At 45.7% G+C, this 13,657-nt stretch overlaps 1 protein-coding gene across 1 annotated transcript in view; it reads right to left on the reverse strand.

Annotated features, from left to right (window-relative positions):
• The window catches only part of LOC112103274 (translin-associated factor X-interacting protein 1), a 51,243-nt gene extending 38,178 nt beyond the window's left edge, over positions 1–13,065 (reverse strand). The window contains exons 1-2 of the mRNA XM_024194957.2: positions 12,998–13,065; positions 692–782 (exon numbers count right to left, since the gene is read on the reverse strand). Of these exons, the coding sequence (XP_024050725.1) occupies positions 692–782; positions 12,998–13,065 (159 nt within the window). The remainder of the gene's footprint in view (positions 1–691; positions 783–12,997) is intronic.
• Between the last annotated feature and the right edge of the window lie 592 nt (positions 13,066–13,657).

Consider the following 13,657-nt stretch of genomic DNA (forward strand, 5'->3'; position numbering starts at 1 on the left):
TCCCAATTCTAGGAACAAAGCAGTACAGTTTGCACTGAGAGTTACTGTGCTATGAGTAGGATATACAGCTCACTCCAGGAGCTGATGCATTCCCAGAGTGCCACTAAACTCTCACAATGGTATTGGGTTTTTTAAGAAACAATGTGTGACTTGTCCATCTCCTCCTGCCCTCCCAAGTTATCTACAATAATACGGTGTTTCTGGAGTTTGCTCTCTGTTAATGGGACACACTTCTACAAGCAGGTTAAGGTTTTATTTTACTCAGTATGATTGCCACTTTTGAAGGAATTGATGTTCTTTTAAGTAGCTTTTAGCTCATGATTACATAGCATGTGATGTCAGGTCTAATTTTGTTTACTGCATCAGCCAAATTCTGGCTTTGGTTGTCTGCCATATCGTGGTTATACTAAAAAAAAACTGCAGCCAAGAGGAGAAGAGAATTGAAGCACAAAAATCTGCCACTGATTATTCGAAGACTCCAGCCTGCAATACTGTTTCTTGATCTGAAAAGCCAGGGATTGCAGCATTGCATGCTGAGACTTGTAGCCTCTATGGCTTGCACAGAGATGAGCGGAGCTGCAATTTGCTTCATTTTATAAGTGTCTGGCATGGCCCTTGGGCTTCTGGCATGTTGCCAAAGCATCCCCAGGTTGACAAAGATTAGGTGCTCCGTGGGTATATTTCCACTCACCAGAGTCTTTCGTTTCTTCGGAAGGATGCGTTTCAGACTATCAATCTGTATTTGGTAATTTGGAGTCTCAGGTGAAGGTAGACTAGGTGCCCTGTGTAATGGCAGGAAAGAAACATACATTTCAAAAAATGTGCAACAACATCCAAAATACTATTCTGAATGCCACTGGGCAACAAAAGATACGTAATTCCATCACCACCAGCTGGAACCCAATATGCTACAGAAACCAGTGGTTTAGTGAGCTCTCCTAATAGGATGGGGGTGATAACAATGGAAAAGGGCAGAATCCAGGGGCAAGGTTACTTACTCATTATGCCTGTGAAAGTCTGCATCTTTTTCACATCACATCTCCCCATTTGTTGCTACCAGTGATACTCAGCACTTATAATTTCAGAGCTCCATGTGGCTGGAGTAGGTTAGTATTGTTGTCCCCATCTTCTAGACACAGTAAATTAGAAATACAATCCTGTTGACCATCTCTGCTTCACTTGACAGGAAGTTTTTGGAAAGTGTAGGGGACAATTTCCTGGTGCAAGTGCTGGAGGAACCAACTAGGGGCAGAGCTCTTCTTGACCTGCTGCTGACAAACACGGAAGAATTAGTAGGGAAAGCAAAAGTGGATGGGAACCTGGGAGGCAGTGACCATGAGATGGTCAAGTTCAGGATCCTGACACAAGGAAGAAAGGAGAGCAGCAGAATACGGACCCTGGACTTCAGAAAAGCAGACTTTGACTCCTTCAGGGAACTGATGGGCAGGATCCCCTGGGAGAATAACATGAAGGGGAAAGGAGTCCAGGAGAGCTGGCTGTATTTTAAAGAATCCTTATTGAGGTTGCAGGAACAAACCATCCCGACGTGTAGAAAGAATAGTAAATATGCCAGGCGACCAGCTTGGCTTAACAGTGAAATCCTTGCTGATCTTAAACACAAAAAAGAAGCTTACAAGAAATGGAAGATTGGACAAATGACCAGGGAGGAGTATAAAAATATTGCTCAGGCATGCAGGAGTGAAATCAGGAAGGCCAAATCACACTTGGCGTTGCAGCTAGCAAGGGATGTTAAGAGTAACAAGAAGGGTTTCTTCAGGTATGTTGTTAGCAACAAGAAGAAGCTCAAGGAAAGTGTGGGTCCCTTACTGAATGGGGGGAGGCAACCTAGTGACAGAGAATATGGAAAAAGCTAATGTACTCAATGCTTTTTTTGCCTCTGTCTTCACGAACAAGGTCCCAGACTACTGCACTGGGCAGCACAGTATGAGGAGGAGGTGACCAGCCCTCTGTGGAGAAAGAAGTGGTTCAGGACTATTTAGAAAAGCTGGACAAGCACAAGTCCGTGGGGTTGGGTGCACTGCATCTAAGGGTGCTAAAGGAATTGGCGGATGTGATTGCAGAGCCATTGGCCGTTATCTTTGAAAACTCATGGTGATTGGGGGAGGTCCCGGATGACTGGAAAAAGGCTAACGTAGTGCCCATCTTTAAAAAAGGGAAGGGGGAGGATCCGGAGAACTACAGGCCAATCAGCCTCACCTCAGTCCCTGGAAAAATCATGGAGCAGGTCCTCAAGGAATCTATTTTGAAGCACTTAGAGGAGAGGAAAGTGATCAGGAACAGTCAGCATGGATTCACTAAGGGCTAGTCATGCCTGACTAACCTAATTGCCTTCTATGATGAGATAACTGGCTCTGTGGATGAGGGGGAAAGCAGTGGACGTGTTATTCCTTGACTTTAGCAAAGCTTTTGATACGGTCTCCCACAGTATTCTTGCCAGCAAGTTACAGAAGTATGGGCTGGATGAATGGACTATAAGGTGGATAGAAAGCTGGCTAGACCGTCGGGCTCAACGGGTAGTGATCAATGGCTCCATGTCTAGTTGGCAGTATCAAGCGGAGTGCCCCAGGGGTCGGTCCTGGGGCCGTTTTTGTTCAATATCTTCATTAATGATGTGAAGGATGGCGTGAATTGCACCCTCAGCAAGTTTGCAGATGACACTAAACTGGGAGGAGTGGTAGATACGCTGGAGGGTAGGGATAGGATACAGAGGGACCTAGACAAATTAGAGGATTGGGCCAAAAGAAATCTGATGAGGTTCAACAAGGACAAGTGCAGAGTCCTGCACTTAGGACGGAAGAATCCCATGCACTGCTACAGACTAGGGACCGAGTGGCTAGGCAGCAGTTCTGCAGAAAAGGACCTAGGGGTTACAGTGGACAAGAAGCTGGATATGAGTCAACAGTGTGCCCTTGTTGCCCAGAAGACTAATGGCATTTTGGGCTGTATAAGTAGGAGCATTGCCAGCAGATCGAGGGACGTGATAATTTCCCTCTATTCGGCATTGGTGAGGCCTCATCTGGAGTACTGTGTCCAGTTTTGGGCCCCACACTACAAGAAGGATGTGGAAAAATTGGAAAGAGTCCAGTGGAGGGCAACAAAAATGATTAGGAGGCTGGAGCACATGATTTATAAGGAGAGGCTGAGGGGACTGGGATTATTTAGTCTGCAGAAGAGAAGAATGAGGGGTAGCGGCGGCAGGGCTCCGGCGGCGATTTGAAGGGCCTGGAGCTCCGCTGCGGTAGTGGCGGCCGGAGCCCCGGTCCCTTTAAATCACCCCTGAGCCCCGGGGCTCCCAGCCGCCTCTGCAGCTGGTAGCTCTGGGGATGATTTAAAGGCCCCGGGGCACCCAGTCACAGGCGGAGCCCCGGGGCCTTTAAATCTTGATTTAAAAGGCCTGGGTATTTAAAGGCCCTGCCTCTTCTGGTTGAGGCTACGCGCCCTGCTCAGGACTCCTGCGTACTGGTAAATCCTTTAAGTTACTTTCACCCCTGGGTACCAGATGACAGAACAAGGAGTAATGGTCTCAAGTTGCAATGGGGGAGGTTTAGGTTGGATATTAGGGGAAAAAAATTCACTAGGAGGGTGGTGAGGCACTGGAATGGGTTACCTAGGGAGGTGGTGGAATCTCCTTCCTTAGAGGTTTTTAAGGTCAGGCTTGACAAACCCCTGGCTGGGATGATTTAGTTGGGGTTGGTCCTGCTTTGAGCAGGGGATTGGACTAGATGACTTCCTGAGGTCCCTTCCAACCCTGATATTCTATGATTCTATGACAGAGAAGATTCAATGAATTCAAGCCCACTGCTGACCAAATACCCACTCATCTCTCAGAGTTGGCGTCCTGCTACCTTTGGTTGTAATGTGTTATTTTCTTTGGCAGCTTTCATTTTATGCCCCCTTAATCACTTTTTGGATTCACTAGTAAAGATTTCTGGGTTGGATATGCAGAGGGTGTAACCAGGAGCACTCCTTCCAACACCAGCTGCTTACAAATGCAGAGTTTATGAGGGGTAAAAATATGGCTGCACTCACATCTTTTGGGGAAATAGGGTTGCCGCCTATTTGACTCCATGATACAGCAAAACGATGGTTATTTCTGGATGTTTCAATGAAGTTGCATTGTCACTTTGTCACACACTGGCACAACACTGATCTGTCACTCAGGTCTGCAACCTGGGAGTCATCTTGAACTCATCTCTCTCTCTAGGTCCTTACATCCAGATTATGCCAAAATCATACAGATTCTTTCTGCATAACACCTCTAAGGTACGGTCTTTCCTATCTATCCATACAGCTAAAACTTTCATCATTACTGCAGCCGCCTTTTCTCTGGCGTTGACAAATGCAACTATGCAATCCTTCAGAATGCTGTTGCAAAGGTCACTTTCCTAGCCTGTGTCACCCCTCTCTTTGAATCCCTCCACTGGCTCCCCCTTCTCAACTGCATCAAAAGTAAGCTACTTATCTTAACTTTCAATGCCCTTCGTGACCTACCCTCATTCTACCTATCATCTTTCACTACTGAGCTGTCGACTCCCATTGATCAGGATGCCAGCCTCCATCCTCTCACTCTTTACATTTTCAAACAAGAACCCTTGTGCTTTCTCTCATGCTACCCCTCACACTTGGGAGGAGCGCCGATGTACATCTGCAAAGCTACCTCATTATCCTCCTTCTAAACCCCCTTTCAAACTCGCCTTTGCCACAATGCCAATAAAAAACTTGAAAATGGCCAGGCTGCTGGCTTGCTAAGGGCTGGTCTACACCAGCAAGGGGGGGGGATCAATCTAAGATACGCAACTTCAGCTACGTGAATAGCGTAGCTGAAGTAGAAGTATCTTAGATCGATTTACCTTGGGTCCTCACGGTGCGGGATCGACGGCCGCGGCTCCCCCGTCGACTCTGCTACCGCCGCTCGCTCCGGTGGAGTTCCAGAGTCGACGGGGAGCGCGTTTGGGGATCGATATATCGTGTCTTAACGAGACACAATATATCGATCCCTGATAAATCGATCATTACCCGCCGATACGGCGGGTAGTCTGGACATACCCTAAAATAACTGCCCATCATACTAGTGTGTGTTGTTCATAAATGTACAAGCAGCCTAAGACTTTTAACTGAGAACACTTTAGGAAACCTAAAAGTCTAGTAAATAAATTGCTTCAGAAAATCTGTTCTCAACACTTTTGTAGGTGCCAAGAAGAAAAGAGGTCTCCAATATTTTGAAATCCTACGTTATTGTTAAAGTGGTGAGATACTGTTGGCAGATAGACACAGGCTGCAGCTATGTGCTACTGGAAACATTTCTGAATATCTCCAGTACATCACAGGCCGTAAAACATGAAATAACTTGCATCTTTAAGGATCTGTAGCAATCAGATAATGGAACTGCAATTTTAATGCATCTACTGCTTCATTTAATCAAAATGGATCCTAACTATCCAGAGATGTAAAATCATATAATCACACCTGTAGCTAACCATGAGCCTGAACCATGCACTGAGCGCCCTCAATCCCCAGTGACTTCAATAGAAATTAAGTGAATTTAGCATTCTGGAGAACATGCTCAGATTTTTGCAGGGTTGGGCCTTCAGATTGGATTGCTGCTATCACCTAGCTGCCACAAGTGTCAGGAAGGCATTTTTCTCTCAGATGCACCACTGGACTATTGGCCAGGTGCATGCTGGGTTGTCTTCTTCTTACTGACAGAAGCAGGATCTCAGACTAGATTGCCCATGGTTTGGTATGGAAAATCCCATGCTCCATACCCTGTGAAATGTAAATATATTTAAAGAAACCCACAAGTGAAAAAGCTGTGTCTAGATCCTCTCCACACGTGATAACAATTGTATCCTGGACTACAGTGCAGAAGGTTAGGTCCAAAAGGTAGAATCTGCTCGTTATAATGTCAGCACAGCAATGTTTAGCAAAACGGGAGCTACAAGAAAGGCTAGTTGATTTGAGACAGGGCTTTTCAGCCACTGTCCGATAGACAGAGCGATCCTGTAGAGGCAAGAGGTCAATACCCACAATTTTCACTTAATGAAGGCTGCTTTTACTACATGTAAAAGCCCAGTTTTCTCATATCATCCACTACGGCTGAAGTTCTGTAAATTGACGCTAGTAAACAACCACACATTGATTTGGGATGTAAATAAAACTAAATGCCAAAGAAAATGCAAGTGAACAGAAAGAGCAGGTCAGCATAAGAGTTACATAAATCAATACAGGGCATTTGCAAACTTGGTCACACATCTAGCATTTCTTACTGCGAGCAAAAATAACAAGTCACTTCTAGGGTGCATGTAAGATACTCCACATGTAACTTAATATAAATATTTTGTAAATACAAATAGATAAGAATATATGGTGAAAGAGAGAAGCAAATATATGAACTCAAAAATTTCTGTTATGTTAAAATTTAAATGTTCCAGCAAAAATATAGGTTTCAAGTTATAAACTGTTATGAGTTCTATAATTTGGAACTTACTGTCTTGTGTGCATTTAAAACGTACTTCCTAATACACCTCTACCTCGATATAACGCTACCCAATATAACACGAATTTGGATATAACGTGGTAAAGCAGCGCTCCAGGGGGACGGGGCTGCGCACTCTGGCGGATCAAAGCAAGTTCGATATAACGCGGTTTCACCTATAACGCGGTAAGATTTTTTGGCTCCCGAGGACAGCGTTATATCGGGGTAGTAGTGTATTGCATTAAACATTTTTTTACATTTAATTTATACTTCATCTTTCTTAGGCATCACTTGGAAGTCTTTGATATTGATCCCCAGGATACCTTGACAGGTAGATAATGGACAGCTGCTAGAATGCCTTGTGGCCTTTTGCTTCAGGTCTGGTTTCATCTTGCTTTTGTAATCTGGTTGGGTTTTGCCTTCTTTTGATTGGGGTGGTCTGGATTCAGGATTGCGTCTTAAATATACCATGCTAAGCAAGATTGGCTTCTGAGGTCACTCTACAAATCCAATACATCTGTTAGTCTTAAAGGTGCCACAGGACACTCTGTTGCTTTCTACAAATCCTGTCATCTCCACTGGGTGCCATTATAATCTCCCTTAATTCAGCAGAACTCTGTCCCTGAAATATCTGATAACTAACTTTTCAATGAACTATTAGAATAAGATATTTAGTTAATTGTAGGGAAGCCATAAAGGCTATTGTTGAAGAATGTATGATGCATTGATTCATGGGTCAGGAGCTCTATGTATTCTAGCCCTCCACCCTGATTTCCTAATCTTAAAGACTGTTTCTGTTTATAGCTGTTATCTAAGGCTGTTTATAACAAGTCTTCTCACTCTCAGTGATAGTGGTGTTACCAGATGATAATTGCAGTTACTTGCATCCTGGGTCTCTCAACCACTCTTGACAGATTTTTCATGAGTTTACTAATAAGAAGTATCTGCAAAATCCTGGTATAATTAGAGTTGGTTGATATCTCTCTAATTATCTTGTTGCAATGAAGAATGAAAATAGGGAGGTAAATGGCCTTGGTTCTCATACTCAGGGGATTTTTTATGAGGTTTTTTTCTAGGATCATTTACCAAAATACTGATTAAAACTTGCAGCTGTTTCCTATCTGTTTCACTCTCAATCGTGTTTTTCAGGAAATTTAGAAAATATTAATACTCATGTTTTTTCAGGCCCAGGGTAATGATTCCTACAATAGCTTTATAAACACACTTGCAGCTATAAATGTACAGTAAATTAAAGCAATCAAATAGTGCATAAATAGCTCATGAATCAATCAACTCCTTCTCCTGTGACCCTGGAGCTTAATTCAAAGCTTATTACCTTGTTTGTGTCGTATAATCCCTGGAATAAAAAGTGGAAAATCAGGTCATTTTATGACTGCAAAATCTTTGCTGTAACGTAAGTAGAAGTAGTTCGCCAGGGTTGCAAGTTTTATGGAACCATAAGGTGAATCATGGAAGCCATTTAAAAACCCATGAAACCTAAGATAGCCTGTTCAGTCTAATTCTTTTCCTAATTATAGTTAAATATGAAAAACTATTTTAAAGCAACATTATGGATGGTGACGACTACACTCATAAGAACATAAGAATGGCCCTACTGGGTCAGACCAAGGGTCCATCTAGCCCAGTATCCTGTCTTCTGACAGTGCCCAGTGCCCGGTGTCCCAGAGGGAATGAACAGAACAGGTAATCATCAAGTGATCCATCCCCTGTTGCTCATTCCCAGCTTTTGGCAAACAGAGGTTAGGGACACCATTCCTGCCCATCCTGGCTAATAGCCATTGATGGACCTATCCTCCATGAATTTATCTAGTTCTTTTTTGAACCTTGTTATGGTCTTGGCCTTCACAACATCCTTCTCACTCAGCCTTAGGAAACTGCACTGAGAATGTGCATATCTGTGGGATTTAGGGGAGTTTCCAGCAATGAGGAGGTTAAATGCGTCGAAACTCATTCCACTCCTGACCCAACCACCTTCAAGAAACCCTTTTCGTTCCCAGAACATCTCACCCCATTAGTCCACATCCCAAACTGCACAGATTAGGTAGCATCCACTCTTTATTATATTATTATTTATTTGCATTGTGGTGATGTCTAGAATAGTGGTTCTCAACCGGTGGCCCATGGGCTGCTTGCGGTCCAATCAGTACACAGCTGCAGCCCATGTGACATCCTCAGGGCCATACAGGTAGTATATATACTGTGTGGTTGCAGCCCACATAACACACAGAGCGCTGCATATGCAGCCCACAATGGTAAAGACATTGAGAACCACTGGTCTAGAGGCTCCAATCAGTGGTCAAAGCCCCTTTGTACTAGACATAACAAAGGGATGAACCCTGCCCTGAAAGGTTTTTAATCTAAGTATAAAGAAGCCAGGTGGCCAAATGACCAAAGTCATCTACTCAGAACTGGCCAATTTTCCAAGGGTTATCACCCTGTTTTTCCTATGTATTGAAGCACACCTGATGCAAGCATTAAGCACTGCTCTGAAACCCTGCCAACACCTACAACCAGAAGGGAGAGTTAAGTCCCAAGTGGCATTCTTAACCATTCCACTAAAAATGGGGCTACAACATTATTTATTAAAGGAAAAATCTAGCAGCAGCACAGCACAGACTGAGGGCTTGTCTACACTACCACGTAAGTCAATGTAAGTTATGTTGCTCAGGGGTGTGAAAAAAACACCCCTCTGAGATACGTAACTAACGTCGACTTAAAGTGGCATCTACACTGTGCTATGTCAGCGGAAGAGGCGGAGTAATTACATTGACAGGAGAGCGCTCTCCCGTCGACGTAATGCATCTTCACCAGACACGCTACATCAGTGCCGCAGCACCGATTTAGTGCAGTAATGAAGACAAGTCCTGAGATCCTACACTAACAAATCAGAGCAAAGCCTTGGTCATAGATAGTATGTAAAAGGTCACACCCACATTGCAGAATAAAGAACAGAAAGGGTCTCCTTGATAGTGTCTCTAAAGTGAACCCTTATCTTAAACATAGAACTTGTGTCTTGAAATGGTAATATTCAAAAACATTCACCATCAAAGCACTCAGCATACCATCATCATATTGGACATTGGGGTACTCTAGATTAGATGGATTATAGGTTTATTCCAAAATAGCATTTCCTACCTCCATTGATTCATGTGAAATAAACTAAATTTCAGGGTGAAGGAACAACCCTATAGGAACTTTAAAACATTTAAAAATATTTTGTTTACGCAGGTCACTGCAATAACCTCCTAGGACTGTCCCCCATAGGCATTCAACAGAGCATAGAGGGTGCCCACCCAAATGTTTCCCACAGCAAACAAAGTACTATACAGAATGGAGAAGAATAATGCACACTATGCCATTACTGAACTGAGGCCTGGTCTATACTGGGGAGGGGAGGGCGAGCTAAGTCGGTCTAAGTTACGCAACTTCAGCTACGAAAATAGCATAGCTGAAGTCGAAGTACTTAGAGCTACTTACCGCGATGTCTTCACTGCGGTAGGTCGACTGCTGCCGCTCCTCCGTCGACTCCACCTACGCTTCTTGCTCTGGTGGAGTACCGGAGTTGACAGGAGAGCGCTTGGCAGTTGATTGATCACATCTTCACTAGACGTGATAAATCGACCCCCAGTGGATCGATCGCTCCGCCGTAAGTGTAGACATGCCCTAAGAGTGGTAGGTCCCTGTGACACCTGTTATGGAAATGATGGGCACATCCATGGATAGATCTAAAGAGGCTAAGTGAAGCAGTAAAAGGGGAAAGGTATATTCTCTCCACTGTAGGGACTATAATCTCCAAATTAGCTTGTGCAACAAGATGTTCACTAATGTTGATGTCTGGGTAGTGGAACAGAATCCAAGCTGAAAACTTTTATAATGCAGTTCAAAAGGTATCATTTTTGTAACCTCTTGTTTGGCATCACAAGCATCCCGGCAATTTTCCAGAGGAAAATGAATGAGATTCTCCAAGGCTGGGAGGGAATGGAAGTTCATATGGATGACATTTTAGTTGATGTGGGAGTCAGAGAAACAGCATCATAAACCAATAGCAGAATATGCACCAGGGATGTCCCTAGTAGTAGATGACAGTGGGGTAAGTCCAGATCATCTGCTTATGGGTGAAGAGATCAGAACAAAACTGCCAACCTTCATCCCAAGTGGCTCTGCTTGAAGTATCTGAGGTAGAGATGCCAAATGTAAAATCTCAGGCTTTATCCTTTAAACATTAGAATGCACCTAACACTTACCCAATCTTAAACAAGGAGACCCAGTCCAAATAAAACGGAATTAGGAAAGATATTGGACAACTCCAGTCGTCGATGGACGAAGCTGCACCTCAGGCTAACAGAGGTACAAAGAAGCTTGAAGAACCACCGGCCGATAACCAACACAGCTGATTCCAAATACAGATGAATGTTTCCCTTATAGCAATAGCACTCTCAGCACAGCTGGAGCCTGGAGTGAATGGGTAGGATTCTACTCAGAAGAATCCTAAATCTACTGAACTACAGTCTACATCTTTGGGATTTGATAATCCAGATCAACCAACTGGACAAAACTGTTCTCAGTCATAAAGCTGTGAAGCTGGTGACGCATCTGGGTAATTTGTTGTTAAAGATTATTTCTTGTTACAGGTTGTTTATACAAAAAAACACAAACAAACAAAAAACAAAACCCAACAAAACCTATTTTCTTAATTTTAATAAAGTTCCTTGTTCAGTATTAGAAGAAAGCAACTCTTTCTGAGGTCCTTTACTAATGTCATATAACAGTACATGCCCAAAATGTGAATAGAATCTGGTAGGGCAATGTCCTCGGGGTTCTAAGTACCTGTATTGTTTTTAACTGACCACTTTGTTTCAAAATGAAATTAAGAGAGCAGAGATTACTGTTCATGCAAGGCTGAAACAAAATCAAAATGCTTCCTCTATTCACAGCCACATTTAACTATTAAAACGATTGCAAGAACTAGGCTGACAATAAGGCTTATTCCAAACTAGGAAACAAACAAAAAAAGCCAGGCTCAGGGAAAGCAAAAGCAATGCTTACCACATGGAAAAGATTGGTAGAGAGAAAAATGTTATCTTCAGACTTTGTAAAGGTAATTAATTATAAACAATGGAAATGTTAAATAAAAATATTAAAGAATGTACTTTTTCATTGTAAATGTGTATAATTGTGGCTAACATAATGTTATACATTGAAAGGACAAAACCTATCACCTATGGCATGAGACTGAGATATTCTGAAGTATTGCAATAGGAATATGTCTGCATACCAACTGTCCTTCATTAGGAGCCTATGGCCAGCATGATCTGTGATAATATCCACTCTCACAAACTAAACAGGGCCAGGCGTGGTCAGTATATGGGATGAAAGACCTCCCAAGGTGGTGTTAATATTAAATTTACTCCTGGGGGAATTCTGCACCACTGTGCACGTGCAGAATTCATGTCCCCCTGCAGATTTTTTTCTCCACAGACTATAGATTCTGCTGGAGAGGTGCTGCAGTTACACCTTTCGCCCACCAAGGGCTGCTGTGGCACCAGAAGAGAGGGCAGCCAGCCAGCAGCTGTGTTCCTCACAGCTGGGCCAAGTGAGGAGGCATGGGAGAGACGGAGTGGGGCACATAGGGCTGCTGGGGGGTATGCCATTGAAAAAAACCCCATTCCATATTTCTCCCACCCACACCCAACAACCCTCCAGGTCCACCTCCAGGCTCCTTCCCTCTCCCTCAGCTCCTCTGTTACCCCTTACCCCCCAAGCCTTTGCACTGTCTCTGGGAGGTTTGTTTCTGTACTGTAGTTTGAATGAATTATTACTCAAAGTTCTGGACTGATCTGCCTAATAAGGAATCTGTTTGTCAAAAAGCATGTCCGGAGTCTTGTTTTGCGTGTCTCTGTATTGTTACAGACATTCTTGCTGCCAGGTATTTTGAAATACATTATGCAAATAACTGAAACCGATGTGATTATAGTGTGTTACGTTGACAACTAAAATATGCAGAATTTTAAAATATGGTGCACACAATTTTTAATTTTGGGGCGCAGCCTTCCCCTGGGAGGGACCATCCAACGGTGCCCATGGTGCTGCGGGGCTGGAACGGCTCTCCGGTGGAGGAGGCGCAGAGCCAGCTCCTTCAAGTGCCAGCAGCAATTCCTGCAGGCCTGGCCTTACTCCCGCCCCGTCCTGCCCCGGCTCACGGGCCGCTCCGCGCTGCGCCTCCCCGGCCGCGGCTGGCGCGCGCCCTACTTGAACCAAGCCCGCGGAAGGCAAATAACCCCCCGAGTAACTGTGGCTCCCTAACCCCCGCGGCCCTGCTCCGGCCCGCCGGCCCGGCGCGGGAGCTGCCCTCCAGTCTCCCCTCAGGCCGAGAGCGGCCGGCCCACAGCACGGCTCCCCGCCTCCGCGGCGCAGGCGCAGGCTCGGGCCCTCCCCGGGCACCCGGCGCTGACCCCGGCTCCCACCGCCCCACCACCTTACCCAAGCGAAGGGGCCAGGGCCATGGCCGGGCGCAGACACGGCGCGGGGGTTGTTGACACGGTCACCATGGAGACAAGCGCCGCCCGCCTCCCAGGACCCCGCCTCTGCCATAGCTGGCCTGCGGCCGCCTGACCAAGGGCTGCGCGCCCGTCCGAGCGAGTGGGGCCGGGGCCCGTGTGGTGACAGAGCCCAGCTTGCGGGGCGGGGTGTCGGTAGGGCCGACTGGGCCCGCTTGAGGTGTCCCCGCCGAGCTGACCTAGCCCGCCAGCGTGCGCCCCGGGCAAGGCGACGAGTAGCGCTGAGCCGGATACCTGTAGGGGGATACCCTGGTGAAGGCAGAGGGCAGGCTGTAGGGGAGTGCTTGGGGAAAGCGGGGGTGGAGAGGCCGCAGGGGATTCCCTGCGAGAGGCTGGGGGCAGTGTAGGGGAGTACTTGGGGGGAGGGGTTCAGCCCGCAGGGGTACCTGGGGGAAGGCGGGGATAGGGGGGTAGGATGCAGGGCGGGTACCTTAGGCAAGGCGGAGGAGGATGCGGGGGGTACCCTAAGGAAGGCGGAGGGCAGTACTTGGGGGGAGGGGTTCAGCCCGCAGGGGGTACCTGGGGGAAGGCGAGGGTAGGGGGTAGGATGCAGGGCGGGTACCTTAGGCAAGGTGTGTGGGGG

Source organism: Terrapene carolina, unplaced genomic scaffold, assembly GCF_002925995.2.
Source record: "Terrapene carolina triunguis isolate 2854851 unplaced genomic scaffold, T_m_triunguis-2.0 Scaffold166, whole genome shotgun sequence".
NCBI classification, from domain to species: Eukaryota; Metazoa; Chordata; order Testudines; family Emydidae; genus Terrapene; species Terrapene triunguis.